This window comes from Moschus berezovskii, chromosome 4 (genome assembly GCF_049115385.1).
Source record: "Moschus berezovskii isolate FMDL1 chromosome 4, NW_MosBer_1.0, whole genome shotgun sequence".
NCBI classification, from domain to species: Eukaryota; Metazoa; Chordata; class Mammalia; order Artiodactyla; family Moschidae; genus Moschus; species Moschus berezovskii.
Genome location: NC_142463.1, coordinates 29,821,358 through 29,836,526, shown reverse-complemented (window position 1 = coordinate 29,836,526; position 15,169 = coordinate 29,821,358). Strand labels below are relative to the sequence as shown.

The window sequence follows — 15,169 nt, the reverse complement described above, 5'->3', positions numbered from 1 at the left end:
TCCTTTTAACCTTAGCATTCTGAGAAGTACACAGCCCCAGGTCTTAAGCTGCTGCTCCTAGTGGCACAGGCAGATCTCTGGACAATAACCTTCGTATCTAGAAGGCATCCTAGTGACAGAAGAGGAAGACTTTCCTTAATGCTCAAACAGGAGACTGCTTATACTTTCCCAGACCTGTGAGCCGTTCTGAGATTGTGTGCTTGAGTTGGAGGGTATTCCTTGCTTAAATTAGGAAAACACATCCCTCTTGTTTGTACAGAATTCAGTGGGTTGTGGCCCTGTATGTTGCTAACCATCATTAATGTGCTGTTTTTGCTTTTAAATAGTTTCCCTGGATGCTAAACATGGAGCCTTACACAGTTTCAGGAATGGCTCGCCAAGATTCATCTTCCGAAGTTGGTGAAAACGGGCGAAGTACAGATCAAGGAGGTGGAGGATCTCCACGGAAAAAAGTTGCCCTCACAGAAAACTATGAACTTGTCGGTGTCATTGTACATAGTGGGCAGGCGCATGCGGGCCACTACTATTCCTTCATCAAAGATAGGCGGTAGGCGGTTCTCACACCACTCCACCCTTGCAGCAGTCTCTCCTCCTGCCATGCTTTTCCTCGCCTCTGCTCCCCCGCCCTCCTGTTTCCTTCCTCTGCTCCCCTCCCACCCTCCTGTCTCTCTTCCGTGCACTCGCTATCCCCCTGTTTCCTTCCTTCACTCCCCTTGCCCGCCTGTGTCTGTCTTCCGCTCACACTTACCCTTATGTAGAGCAGAAGCTTTCACATTGCTCTTTGATCTTATTTCCCATATTGGATTTTTAAAACTTGTTGCAACTGTTTTATCCCTTTATTCTGAAAAGTTGTTTAAAAAATTGAAGTAACTTTTGCTGTGTTTTTCTCAGGTGTTTTCAAATGGTAATTACCTTCTGTATTTATAGACGATACATAGAGATGAATGCTGGGGATGGAAGTTTGATTTTTTAACCTCATGTTTGTTTTATCAAATCTGTACTCTAGGGGATGTGGAAAAGGAAAGTGGTATAAATTTAATGACACAGTTATAGAAGAATTTGACCTTAATGATGAGACCCTGGAGTATGAATGCTTTGGAGGAGAATATAGACCAAAAGTTTATGATCAAAGTAAGTTTTCACAAATTTATATTTTTCCATTGGTTTTATTTTTTAATGTGTACTTTTCTATCAAATTGAAAGCAGTATTTTTTATATAAAAACAGAACCAATTTTATTTATTTATTTTTTTTACTTACAGCTGCTCTAGCCATGTAGATCCACAAACTCCTTGATAGCCAGAGTGAGAAGGTTCAAGCTGCTTACAATTTTTTTTTTAATTTTTTTTTATTCTTTACAACAGTCCTAGGGTAAGGAGTAAGTTAAGTGTGAGAAATGAATATTAAAGAACAACTTGAAAGAATTTCAACCTTAAAAATAGTTTCAGAAGAAGTTGTCCACTAAAATGTTCAAATTTCCTTTTCACTTATGTAGAGATATATGATTAATAGAGAAGATATTTTTAGCACCTGTGTTTTTAAGGCTGTATTTGTTATGCAGTGTGGCAAACGAATCTTTCCACAGCCCCCGCCCCCAGGAGAAAAAACATAAAAGTACTTGACAGAATCCCATCAGAATTTACTATTTGAAGAAACCTTGGCATTTTTTATACCTGACTTTAAAATAGTCTAGGGGCATTTAAAATTTTCCCCCTGTGTGAGATCCACGATATTAGATCTTGATACCAGACCATGGTAGTCATGTATCTAAAGGTAGCAACCTTTATTGGCTGAATATAGTACCTTTGCCAAAATTTACCTGGATTTGGCTATTTTGTGCAGAAATGGTTAAGTGAGGCCAATTATAGCCCCAACCTATGCCACAGAATTTACTTTCACATGTGACTTGCCTTTTGATTAAATTTCAGCTTGCCTGGGAAGGTTTACCTTCTTTCCCTTACTCCATTACCATATAGCTCCCTTACTCCCTGCCCCTCTGGAGCACCGTCTGAGTGATTTTAAGTCTCACTCTAAAAAGACACGCACTTTACTTGCACTTTGCATTTAACGAATTTAGTGAGTACTTAATTGCTGGATTTGTGTTGTTTTAAATTGTCAAGAGAAAATTTTTTATTTACAAAGATTTTTTCCTGTTGTCTCATTATGAAGCGAACCCCTACACTGATGTACGCCGAAGATACTGGAATGCATACATGCTCTTTTACCAAAGGGTGTCCGATCAGAACTCCCCCGTGTTACCAAAGAAAAGTCGAGTCAGCGTTGTACGGCAGGAAGCTGAGGACCTCTCTCTGTGAGTCTCTCCTCTGTGTAGTTTGCTGTGTTATTTCAGTAGGTGATATTGTGATCTTTAGAGCATGCTCTCTGGTATTTAAAGGTAATTAGCTAAACTAAAGAGAAATGCTAAAAAGTAAGGAGGTAAATCCCTCTACCCCTGTCTTTCTTCTCACTGCTACCTCAGCAAGTTGGGAAGTAACCTTGGTGGTTACTTCCTTGGCAAGAAGTTCTTTGTATTTAGAAACATGGATAGAAATTATTTCAGTTTAGAATTGAGATTTTTAAAAATCTCATTTATTGAGTGCACTTTATGTCCAGAGCCTAGTACTATGCCAGCGCTGTCTGAAAGGTTTTTTTTTTAAAGTCCTATTTTCTACGAATTTGCATTTTAATACATTGGATTGGGAAACTATACAGTTTATTTTTAAATCTAATACATTATTTATGTCTCTTAGGTCAGCACCATCTTCACCAGAAATCTCACCCCAGTCGTCTCCTCGGCCCCATAGGCCTAACAACGACCGACTGTCTATTCTAACCAAGCTGGTGAAAAAAGGTGAGAAGAAAGGACTGTTTGTGGAGAAAATGCCTGTTCGAATATACCAGGTAAGAACTGTATAAAAAGTTCTAAGGGAGAAAACCCAGATAAATGTCAGTCTTATCTCTACTTCTGCCAGCCTTCGTGTAGACATAGTTGTGTCCAGAACTTCTGACACAGCGACAGACTAGCACAGTGTCTTCTGACCGACCTTGTCACAGAAGTGGCTGTAGACTCAGGGTTGGCGAGTACTGTCACCGGCCTGCTGTGTGCCTAGGGGCCCCCTGTACACCAGGGGGAGGGAGTGGGCAGTGCAGAAACTCACTGCTAAAATTAATTTACTAAATCTGGAAAGACAAATAAGGTTCGTAACCTTTGAGTCGGAGAAGGCAATGGCAAGCCACTCCAGTACTCTTGTAATCAAGAGCTAAGTAGCCAGAATCAAAAAATTTAAGAGAAATGTGAAGTCTTTGGTAAAAAAAGCGAATTAAGCCATCTGATACATGGAGAGCATGGAGTTAGTTGTATTTGGAAAAACTCTAATTGTCCCTTTCCACTCAAAGTAACAGATTAGAATTCACTTGTCCTTCACATGGTGGTTTTCCTGAATTTCCCAGAAGAATTCTGTTGTTTAATGAATAATAATAATTCACCATTTTACAACTCTTTATCTTTGAAAGTTTTTCCTCTCTCCTTTTTAAAAATTTCAAAGATTCAGAGAAGTATTTTATGAACCTGTTTTACCCTAACATCACTAAAAATATCTTCTACATATTGAATAATTTTACCCTGTTTCTTAAAAATAATTAACACTTTTCTTTTGCAGATGGTGAGAGATGAAAACCTCAAGTTTATGAAGAATAGAGATGTGTACAGTAGTGATTATTTCAGTTTTGTTTTGTCTTTAGCATCATTGAATGCCGTAAGTACTAGTCAGAGTTTTACTAAAGAAATTAGAAAGGATCATAGTTAAAAATCTTTCCACTAACGCAATCAGTGGGCTTCCTTTGTGGCTCAGCTGGTAAAAGAATCCGCCTTCAATGCAGGAGACCTGGGTTCAATTACCGAGTTGGGAAGATCCCCTGGAGAAGGGAATGGCTACCCACTCCAGTATTCTGGCCTGGAGAAGTCCATGGACAGTCCATGAGGGTCGCAGAGTCGGACACGACTGAGCAACTTTCACTCACTCAAAGCATTCAGTGACCTATCCTTATTCTTACATGTTAGCATTTAGATTATATGCCCAAAAAATTCTCACAAATGTGTCATTTACTGAGCGATATTCCAATACAGGCGGTATTCAAAATGTACAGTGCAGATTGTGAATGAGTGCGGCTTTCCACTTATTGGCTTTTTTAAGTGCTTTTATTATATTTTGTAAAGAATTTGATAGCCATAAGTGATGTAAATGGATATTGTGCTGTGAGGAGATTGATTATCCTAATTTGTAATCAGACATTACTAGTCTCCAAGTGCTTCTTTTCCTTGAGTACCGTGATCACAGTTTGCCGATAAGGGGGAGACTTTCTTAGTCTGTTAGTAGATTGCTTAACATCTTGTGGTCTAAAGGCTCTATTTTGAGAAGGCTTCATGTAAGAAATGCAGGCGATATCTTTCTTTGAATCTTTTTAAAATTTAACTGGAACATTTTCTGTAACAAACTGGCTTTATTTTTCTTACTAGTATTTAACTTTATTATATATATTATTATTGTTGTTATATATCTTGTTACTCAGTTTGTAACAATGCATAGTAATCTATAAAACTGTGGGGAAAAAAATCTTTTTTTTCCTCCCTCTCTCACAGACTAAATTAAAGCATCCATACTATCCTTGCATGGCAAAGGTTAGCTTACAGCTTGCCATTCAATTCCTTTTTCAAACTTATCTACGGACAAAGAAAAAACTCAGGTAAGAAATGTTATGTTTTCACAGTTTTCTGCAAAAGGCATTAATTAAACAAAAGTTGAATTTATAAATTCAGACACTCAAAAATTCAAAACATTTTTTAAATAGTTGAAGGCAGTTACTAATACATTCTGATGCTGAAGACATGAGTTCCTATTTTTAAGGAATTTCTAATACAGGAGGAAAGATGGAAAAATAGAAAAATAACTGTGGTATAAGGTTTAGATGCTGTTTATCTTTAGAAACTGGGGAAAGTTATATCCAGACATGGGGATTGAACTATCTGTGTTAGTCCAGCAATCATTGAATACATACTTATCCTCCATCCTACTCCCGAGAAAAATTTAAAAAAAATTTTTTTTTAAGTGAAAGACACTCCATGAATTTATTTTCTGGGCTATCTAACATCACTGTCTTTGCTTTTTTAAAGGGTCGACACTGAAGAATGGATTGCCACTATTGAAGCATTACTTTCAAAAAGTTTTGATGCTTGTCAATGGCTAGTTGAATACTTTATTAGTTCTGAAGGACGAGAATTGATAAAGTAAGTGTCAGTATCTTTTAGTTAAAAGAAATTTGTTTCTCTTCCAGTGACTTAAAGCTGAAGTTTCTTGTAACGCCTTGTTTTTCAACTGGAAATTATTTTTCTGGTTGGAATCAATTTTAAGCAGATAGCCAGTTGCTCAGAGGCAAGCATGTCTTGAACCCCTGCTGTCTCTCAGGGGATTCTGAAATACAAGTCTGTCCCCTCAGGAACTCACAGTCTGGTGTCAGATAAAGATCAGCAGTCCTGGCTTATTGCTGATATGTTTGGATTCTGGCTAAAATACTCTTTTTCAGTCTTTTGATGTATGTTACCTGTGATAGTATATTTACTTGTGTATCTGTAGTTAAAAAGTAATTCTGTTTTTCAAGATGGTCCAGTCATAGTGAATGTTTACACCTTGCTCCCTCTCCTTCTCTTATCCTCAGAGAGTTCAACATTCCTATGGGGATTGCAGCGAGCACCTTGATTTCTCAGTGTCCAGGCTCTTTCATCCCCAGGGACCTCTTCCTTCCCTCTGCCGCAGCTGTCCTGGCTCACCACCCTAGCCAGAGGCCTTGCCTCGGGTTTCACTGAGGCAGAAGAGCAGCTCCCACCATCCCCAATCACAAGTTACACACCAACCAGTCTCTTCCCATCTCCTCGTTTCCTCCTGATAGAACGGAATAAGTGTCCTCTCTCCTCTCAAAATGAATCTCTCTACATGAGCAAGACTTCTCAAGGAAGTTGGTTCTTTGTCATTCCAGCATCTGTATCTTCCAGTATTTTCTACCAGGTCACTGCCGTCAGCATACAAATATGCTCTCATACCTCTCAACTTAAAGCAGACCACAGGGAATTCAGAATTGCCACTCCTTTCTCACAGGGAGTTCGTCATCCAGTGGCAAGTTAAGATCTAGAAACTCTTGATCCCGTTTCCCCTTCATCTCTAGGTCTGAGCGTCTGACATTCGATTATTGGCTCACTTAGTATCTCCACCTCCCCCTACTCCAGTGTACCTCATAACAGCAGTAAAAGCGCTCCTTTTAAAACAAGATAGATCGTGTTACTTCTCTGCTTAAAGCTTCTTCAGTGGATTTTCATTGCTCATAATAAAACCAAAATCTTTACCATCATAGAACACAGAAGGTCTCCCTTGAATATGGGCTTTGCCTGTGTGTTTCACTTTCCTCCTATCTTAGCATCCACTGGCTTGTTGATTCCTTGAACACACTAAGCTCTTTGTTCTGCATAAAGACCTCTTTGCCTGTTATTCCCTCTACCTAGAACAGTTTCCCCTCATCTCTGCATAGCAAACACCTTCTCATCCATCAAATGGCGAAGAGGATGTTCACTCCCGACCACCCAGTTTAAAGTCGGTCTGCCCTATTGGTTTGCTCTTTTGTTTTGCCTGTCCCCTCTACTAGACGTCAGCTTCTTGACAAGCAGAAGCTGTCTATGCTTGATTCCCTACTGGACACATAGAGCCTGGCAAACTTAAGTGCTCAGTATTTGTGCTTATGTACATGCATGCAGTTCATAAAGAGAGAATAAATCAATGTGTCTTTTTGCCTCTCCTTTTAGAATTTACTTTAAAGATAATCTTTCACCCATTTTTCCAGCTCAATTCCAAAATATCCTCCCATTAGGACTCCTGAGTATTGTGTTAAGCAGTAGAACATCATAGACCCATCCATTTGAAAGGAATATGGCAAAATATTTATTCAACTCCCTTTTATGTTCAAGCAGGCTTGCTCTTAAATATCTCCAGAAAAACTCAGTAACTTCCTTTGATAGTGTGATTTGGTTTCTTAGAATTCCTACATAGTAAAAAGAATCTTAGTAAATTACCTAATCTAAATTTTTTCTGACAGAGTTTATTATATTTTGTCCCCTTCTTTATAAAGCCCAATTACTCATCATTATCAATTGCTCTGATTTCATTGTTTGAAGAATTAATATTTTCTGTTCTTTTTTCTCTAATTGGGTTTCCCTGGTGGTTCAGAAGGTAAAAAAAAAAATCTGCCTGCAACATAGGAGACCCACGTTTGATCCCCAGGTTGGGAAGTTTCCCTGGAGAAGGAATAGCTACCTACTCCAGTATTCTTACCTGGAGAATCCCATGGATAGTGGAGCCTGGAGCGCTGCAGTCCATGGGGTCACACAGAGTTGGTCACAACTGAGCAACTAACACTTTCACTTTTCTCTAAATACTAATTTCTTTAGCACTTTTAATACAGTTTAAGTTGTCAGTGTTACAGCTGAAAGGATAAATATGCACTATTTTAATATCTTAGTGAACGTGAAGAGGCTGTTGTCTCAGACCAGCCCCTCCGTGAAGTCCTCTTCAGGGGACATTTTTAAGTGTAATTATAACTGTAAAAAATTAAATTAGAAGCAAATACTGCTTTTAACTTGATCTAAAAAATTACTAAGCTGAAGGGTACTTTACATCTTTAAAAAAATTTTTTTTTCCTGTGGAAATCTTTAAACATACAGCAAAGTAGACAGCCCGTACCCATCCCCAGCTCAGGTTGTCAGCATTTGGCCAGTCATGTTTATGTATTCCAGTTCTGCACATTCTCATACCTTTATTCTCTGAGGTATTTAAAGCAACCTTCAGACATCATTATTTCATTCTAAATTTTTCAGCATGTATCTCTAACAGGTTAAGGTAAAAAAAAAAAGGGAGACACTTCACCATCATCACTCCAAACAAAAATGATAATCCCTTCATATCATATCATCCTATACACAGTCATGTTCAGATTTCCCCAGATGTCTCAAAAGTGTCATTTTACCATTGAATTTGTACAAATCGGGATCCAAATGAACTTCACATGTTGTGTTTGGTGTGTATGTCTCTTCCGATTCTTTTAATCTGCAGTTGTTCCGTATCCCCACCACCTTTTCTGTCACGCCATGTATTTGGGGTGAGACAGGTCATTTGACCTATAGCGTTGCCCATATTCTGGGTTTCTTTGCATTCTCACAGAGCTTCCTAATGTCTGATAGGTAATGTGGAGCACCCCCATAAATATTCTTCCCAAAAGAATTGTGCCTGGACCTAATCAGACCCCTGGAACCAAACATTACAGAAGTAATCTTTTAAACTTGCCTAGAGTTATCACCTAGAACCTTAGTGGATGTTGAACAGCCTTTGTGTCGGGTTCACATTAGGTAGCTAATGCTTAGCATTAACAGTTACCTGGAATGAGCAGAATGAAGCAGCCTTGGAAAGCTCCTCTCTCGTCTTCCTATGGGGAGAAGGAGGGCAGGGCTGTCAGCTCATCCTGCCCTCAAGACAGAGACGTGGGCAGCTTTCACTGCTGTGACCCGAAAGAATGCCTCATCAGGACAGTTTTGACTTGGGTCATCAAAATTAGGTTGTCTTTAAATCTTGCTCATGAAACAGTGAGAGTTTTCTGTTAAGAAATATTAGAAACTGTTTTCACTGTGCTGATTATAATGAGGGTTGTCATGTCAGAGTGCATGTGTGAAGCAGAGAAAGGCTCACTGCCTGTGGGAATGCATGCAGTTACCTCGTTGCTCTAAGGTAGTTACCACTCTCACCCAGCCCCAAGGATACTGATTGTGCGCCCCCCACGCCCCGCTGCCCCCACCACACCTGAGGCTGCTGTATCTACCACCTGGCTTTGCGAAGGGTTGGGTTAGGTCATGCCTTTTCAGTGAACAGTGTCATGTCTGAGTGTAACACTGGACGTATCAAATACAGTGGACATTCCTGGTAAACCTTAACTGCTCTCGTTGTCATCATCATAGGAGAAGAAAGGAAGGGAGCAGGACATTTTCAGCCTCATGATTCTAGGAGGACCATGTAATAAGTCAGAGTTGGAAGAGGAAAGGAAAGGGAAGTGAAAATCGGTGGCAGTGTAGGTGAACAGAGGGTTTAGGAGGTACTGTGTTGACTGTGAACTCTTAACTAGTATCCTATTCTGAGAAATCGAAGGGGTGCCCGGGAAAATTACTCCTGAGTAAACGGAATTTATAAAACCTTAGGTTCTTTGCTTTTATATCTCTTGAAGTCCAAATTTACATTTATACAGATACTCATCTTAGGGGAAGAAACAAAAAAAATCTACCTTCCGAGTTCAAAGGTCTCATTTTTCCTCTTTCATCTTCTTCCTCCCTCACGAGGGCCTGTGTGTGCTGACACTCTCAGGAGACTTGAACTGACATTTTGGAGTGATTTTTTCCTTGGATAGTAGGTGGGACCCGTGTTGGGAAGGTTGGGTTATAGAAATCTATTTTGCTTTTTACACCTGTTTCTCTTTGTGTTAGGATTTTCTTGTTGGAGTGCAATGTGAGAGAAGTACGCGTTGCTGTGGCCACAATCCTGGAGAAAACCCTAGACAGTGCCTTGTTTTATCAAGATAAGGTCAGTCTCGTTTTCTAAATACTGTTTATACATTCTGTTTTTACCAAATGTTTTAAATTGCACATAATAAAAAAAGCCTAGGATTAGAGTCTGGTAACTTTCCACATAAAAATGCATGTTCCGTGAACTGACCAGTGCCAGGCTGGAACGCGTTCTGTCCTCTCTTCCTCAGATCCCAGACATCAGGGTAGGCTCAGAATTCAGATCTGCTTTGATCTGCATCAGGGTTTTCTGTCTAGAACTCTTCCCTCTCAGAGTCTTCTCTTGAGAGTTTGTGTTCGATCTCTCTGTGTAAAGACCAGCCTGAGTCTAGAGTCTGTAGTCTAGACCAGCAGTCATTTTGAGCCACCCCTGACTTTGTCTCTTTCCTCTGAAGCTGTGTTCATGATCTGAACCTTCATTTGGCAACCGGACCAGATAGTGCCATCCGTCCAGGGGCACTGGCCACAGTAGTTCCTTCTTTGATCTCTGTTATTCCCTAATCCTTGTTCCTGTTATTCTGAATTTCTTCCTCTTCCTAACCCTGTTTTCTGTAACGTATTTTCTTCTAGTTCACAATTCCACACATGCTCAAACAACATGGTATTTATTACCATTCTCAGTTTCCCCCAGATTTTAAGTCTTAGGGATATAAATGACATGAGTCTGATTATTCAATCTGTAAGTCCTAGCAAATACAGCAGTAACTTCCCAAGTTTGCTGTTTCAAACAGCTGACACTACATGGAAAACTTTGAAAAATGTATTCAGAATGAATTGGCTCCTTTAAACGTTGGCTGGAGGCAGTCGCTCAATGAGCTGAATGTAAATTCTACGAATTGCTGCTTCAAATTCAGATGTTGGCTTTACTGTTCAACCCTGAGCAAGTCCTTTCAGGAGGCCATTGATCCAGACCCAGTGCATGGCACCCAAGCACTTAGTTCCTTCAACATTCCTGAGCCAGGGCGCACCATTTGCAGACAAGTTTCAGTCCAAGATGGAGAAAGAGGTCAAATACACTCTTCAGGAAGGACCTGGAAGACGAACACTGTCGTTCCAGTTCCAGGAATCCTAAGAAAGGGGAGCGAGGTTTACTCTAAGGCAGTGGCTTTCAATCAGCTTAAACAGCAGAACCAGTCTTCACAAAATCTTCCTTGGTTGCAGAATATTAAAAATAGGTCATTGGGAGCTGCCTAGGACAGCTTAGATACCTTATTCTGAAGTACCCTGTGGAAGTTCTCTGAGACAGCTAACGTGAGAATGTTCTCCCTCTCCTGCTTCCTCCCATGTACCAACCCAGGCAAAGAATGAAGGCAGAATCAATGCAGTCCACCTGCAGATGGGGTCAGGCCGTAGCAGTCACCCCAGCAGCCTCTAAAAGTGGGACTGCAGAGGGAGGAAAGTGAAGGGAGCGGTGGAGGACGTAAACCGTGTGCCCCAGTAAATTCTACTTGACGCTCAGCTGTTGTTATATTATGTCTATTTTCCCCCATAATGGAAATGGTGCCTCTTGCCACCCACTCTTACTGGAAAGTACTTTGAAATGGAATGCTACATACATGGTAGATTTTACTGTGTTTATGAATATGACAGGATGGATGGGAATATTTCAGAAGTCTGTGAGAACCTTCTCCAGAGGAAAGGAACTGACAGGAGTAGTAAGCCTGGTCTCAATTCTCAGGTCACACATGGATTTCCAGGGACTTGTCCAGAACCAGTTGGGGTGGGAGGGAAAGAAGAAGCAATGTGATAACCAAAGTGGTTTCTAAACAAATAAAATGTTTTTCAAAGCTTTCCATGAGGCGTCAGCGGGCTTTCAAGTAAGTTCACAGTTGAGTTGATATTACCGTTGTCATTCTGTCAGGCTGTTGCTCTCCATTTGCTCCATTGGCTTGGTTCCTAGCCTCTATGCCTGTGTCTGTGTTTTTTATTCTTTGCATCTGTGATTATGTGAAGAAGTAGCATAGTGGAGGGAGGGATTCAGAAGTGTTTCCTCTAAAACCCCTGCCTTTTTTTTAAAAGACAGAACTGGGCTTTTTAGAAAATGTGACCATTAGGCCGTGGAACCATGCCCTTGAGTCTGAAGGCGAGGAAACAAAACTAGGCTTTTCTTTCGTTATTTCTACAGTTCTACCAGTCTTCCCTGGAAGATCAAATTGATAATTCTGTTTTTGCTCTTCAAAGCATAAATCCATCTGAATCTGAGACTGGATTGTATCAGTCAGACTTTTCCTTTTGTTCTTATGGTGGTTTACTTCAGGTTAATCCTATTACAGATGTCCATGTTACATTCTTTTTCTTTATGTAATTTCATCTTTCCTCTAACCAGTTAAAGAGCCTTCATCAGTTACTGGAGGTACTGCTTGCTCTGTTGGATAAAGATGTCCCCGAAAATTGTAAAAACTGTGCTCAGTACTTTTTCCTGTTCAACACTTTTGTGCAAAAGGTAAATCATTTTTTTTTTCCACTAGGGATTTATAGTCTGAAGGAATTTTATATATGTAAAACATTTATATTGGTCAACATAGGACTTATATTGGTCAGCATAGGACCTATATGATATAATTTTACAAGTGTTCCTTTTAAAAAATCTTCAATTGTGTGTTATATTACTTGTAAGAATCCCAGCATAGGTAGGTGGGGATCATTTCTCATTGTTGGAGCAAGAGTCTGCATTGAAATGAGGGGCCATTGTGCAGCCCCACAGGGCTGTTAGGTTTTCAACAAGTACTTTCTATATGTAAATTATGGCGTTTAAACACTTACTACTTAAAGCTTTCACTTGGCTGTATTTTTGGAATAGCTTTCTATCTGGATAAGAATATAATTTTTCATTCTCTATTTCTTTTGACAGCAAGGGATTAAGGCCGGGGATCTCCTTCTGAAGCATTCTGCTCTGCGACACATGATCAGCTTCCTCCTCGGGGCCAGCCGGCAGAGCACCCAGGTACTGCCTGCTTTTGTTTCGTACAGCCCAGTGACCTGGCTATGGTTTTGGTCACAGCCACAGTGTCTCTCTTTGTAAGTTTCATCAGAGTCCAGGTACAACAAGTGCTGTATAGCTTTTAAAATTCTTTGGAGTTCAGTTACTTTTACAGCCTCCTCATAGAATTTGTTTTAAATGCCATAACCAGGGGGAATGACTAACTCAGACATCAGTCAAAATGTGAAGTGCCACGTGTCCTGGGAGGAAAGATGGGTTCTGCCTGGGGGTTCGAAAGCCTTCAGAAAGAGTGACACGGGTCCCCTCCACTCAGTCTCTGGGACCGCGAGCAAGGCTCGGTCCCGGTGGGGGTGCTTACACGGGATGCTGTCACAGGCCATCATTCACATGTGCAGTTGGACCATTAAATGCTGAGCAACATTGCTGCAGATGTAACACGCACATTCAGAAAATGAAAGGGAAATGGTTTTGGAATAGTAGAGTCAAATATATCCTCAAATGACTCTCCTGTTTGAAGTTCCTATGTTGGTGTGTTTTTTCCAATCATTGTATTTCCTCTGTTTGATATATTTAAAATACACAAAATGTCAACATGCTGTAATGATAAATACTACGTATGGAGCAGGTATTATGTGCCAGACACAACTGGTTACTTTTCATGCTCTACCTCTGAAGTTCACAGTCCAGTAAAACGGGCAAGAACCACAGCTGAGAGAAATTGTGACTTGTCCAGGATCACAGGGCTTAAGCTTTAGTTTCCACTGTATGTGATTCATCTGGGGAAGCTTTCCTTGTTTTATTAAGGGAGACAGACTTGTCATTTAGGCCTCCTCTCAGCTTCCTGTCACACCACCTAGCCACTCTGACTCCTTAATGTTGAAAACGGGACTTCCCTGGCGGTCCAGTGGCTAAGACTCCACACTTCACTGCGGGGGGTACACGTTCAGTCCCTTGTTAGGGACCTAAGAGCCTGTGTGCCACACAGGGCGACCTGAGTAAATAACTGCACTGATAATAACTTGCTCTGTGTGCTGATATTATGTTGAGCATCAGTTTTTTACTTCACACTTTTCCTTACCAGGGGCTCCATTGACACGATTATTTTAAATTCATTGTAATTTAAATAATAATTAATGATGTTATGCTGTATGATTAATACTGTTTTGCATTTATGGAACACATAAGTTTGAAAACGTTCTCACCTTTAGGGTTTCATTTGGTCCTCCCAACCATGAAGTGGGTGCGGAACAGGTCACGGGTAGGTTGTCCCTGTCCTGATACAAGGAGGTCAGGTAGAGAACTCGCCCACATCTGCATAGATCAGTGAGTGGCAGAGGGCCCAGGCCTGCAGACCTCCAGCCTCACAGGCTTTCCCCACTGTACTGGGTGCAGGAAAATTACCAAGCACGTGGTGAGAGCTCAGTGCCTAAATAGAATTGCATAATAGTATTTGTTTTAGAATACAAATTCATATATATCTGTGTTAAGCCACTCTTAAGCTGGCTTAAAACCTGTGAGTTTTTTGTACTTTGATCTCTCGTACTGTCAAACATTGAGAAAGAATGTGGCTCAGAATTTCATGAACCCACACACCTTTTCCTTCCTTTTCACTTATTTCTCACCAGAGCACTAACGCCCACTTTATTTTCTCTGACAACAGATACGTCGGTGGAGTTCTGCACAAGCACGAGAATTTGGGAACCTTCACAATACAGTGGCATTGCTCGTCCTGCATTCAGACGTCTCTTCGCAGAGGAATGTTGGTAAGCTTTAAACCCTATCTTTAATACGTCAAGGAAATGGAGAGATGGTGAATTGGTCAGTAACACATAGAGAATAATAATGTTGACAATTAAATGTATGTTAGTGACTTCTCATTTGGCTGTTTGATATTTGAGGGACGCTTAAAATTTTTTGTTTCACTTCATGTTAAACTTCACCTTATTTTTACTAGTTTATCACAAGAGAAAGTGAATAATTTATTTGGGGTGGGATGTAGAAGCATGTATAAACACTCTGGGTTTAAAGGCTCCATTTCTATACTGTTGTTAGGCCTTATCGTGACAGCACCAACAACAATAGCAGCGATAGTTCAGTAAAGCTGCTGTCAAGTACTCAGTGTTCCTGTGTATTATGCCTCTCCTGGGGCTCTCAGTTTGTTGTGTTGAATCCCGTCAGCAAACCTGTGAGGTTGGTTCCCCTTCTGAGTGTGCGGGAGCTAAGATGGGGAGAGCTCGAGTCACTCCCACGTCTCACAGCTGGTCAGAGGCGTAGCAGCCAGTGTGGAACGCAAGCCTCTGACCCCAGAGCCTGTGGCAGGGTTTTCACGCCATCTGACCAGGAAACTAGATTAAAAATCACAGTGCGTCCCTCTGACCTGGAGACGCCATCGGCTCTCTGAAGCAATGTGGAGGAGCTTTTGTATAGTCGTGAGCTAGACTGTGGTTCCTAAATTCTGATTCACAGTCTAAAAGATGAAGCTACCTCATTTGCGAGTTCAGACGGGTCTGCAAAAGAAAATTGAGAGTGAGAGTCCTTGCTTTTCTAGCATGTAGGGAAACCCCTTCCATGTGACAGATTCTGCTC

At 40.7% G+C, this 15,169-nt stretch overlaps 1 protein-coding gene across 3 annotated transcripts in view; it reads left to right on the top strand.

Annotated features, from left to right (window-relative positions):
- Window positions 1–15,169, top strand: part of USP24 (ubiquitin specific peptidase 24) — a 140,481-nt gene that overhangs the window by 111,175 nt on the left and 14,137 nt on the right. For all 3 annotated transcript variants that reach the window (XM_088835328.1, XM_055403730.2, XM_088835329.1), the window contains 11 exons: window positions 327–547; window positions 1,007–1,131; window positions 2,169–2,310; window positions 2,750–2,900; window positions 3,659–3,754; window positions 4,639–4,742; window positions 5,170–5,283; window positions 9,565–9,661; window positions 11,969–12,085; window positions 12,494–12,586; window positions 14,244–14,346. In XM_088835328.1, coding sequence (XP_088691454.1) covers window positions 327–547; window positions 1,007–1,131; window positions 2,169–2,310; window positions 2,750–2,900; window positions 3,659–3,754; window positions 4,639–4,742; window positions 5,170–5,283; window positions 9,565–9,661; window positions 11,969–12,085; window positions 12,494–12,586; window positions 14,244–14,346 — 1,363 coding nt within the window. The remainder of the gene's footprint in view (window positions 1–326; window positions 548–1,006; window positions 1,132–2,168; window positions 2,311–2,749; window positions 2,901–3,658; window positions 3,755–4,638; window positions 4,743–5,169; window positions 5,284–9,564; window positions 9,662–11,968; window positions 12,086–12,493; window positions 12,587–14,243; window positions 14,347–15,169) is intronic.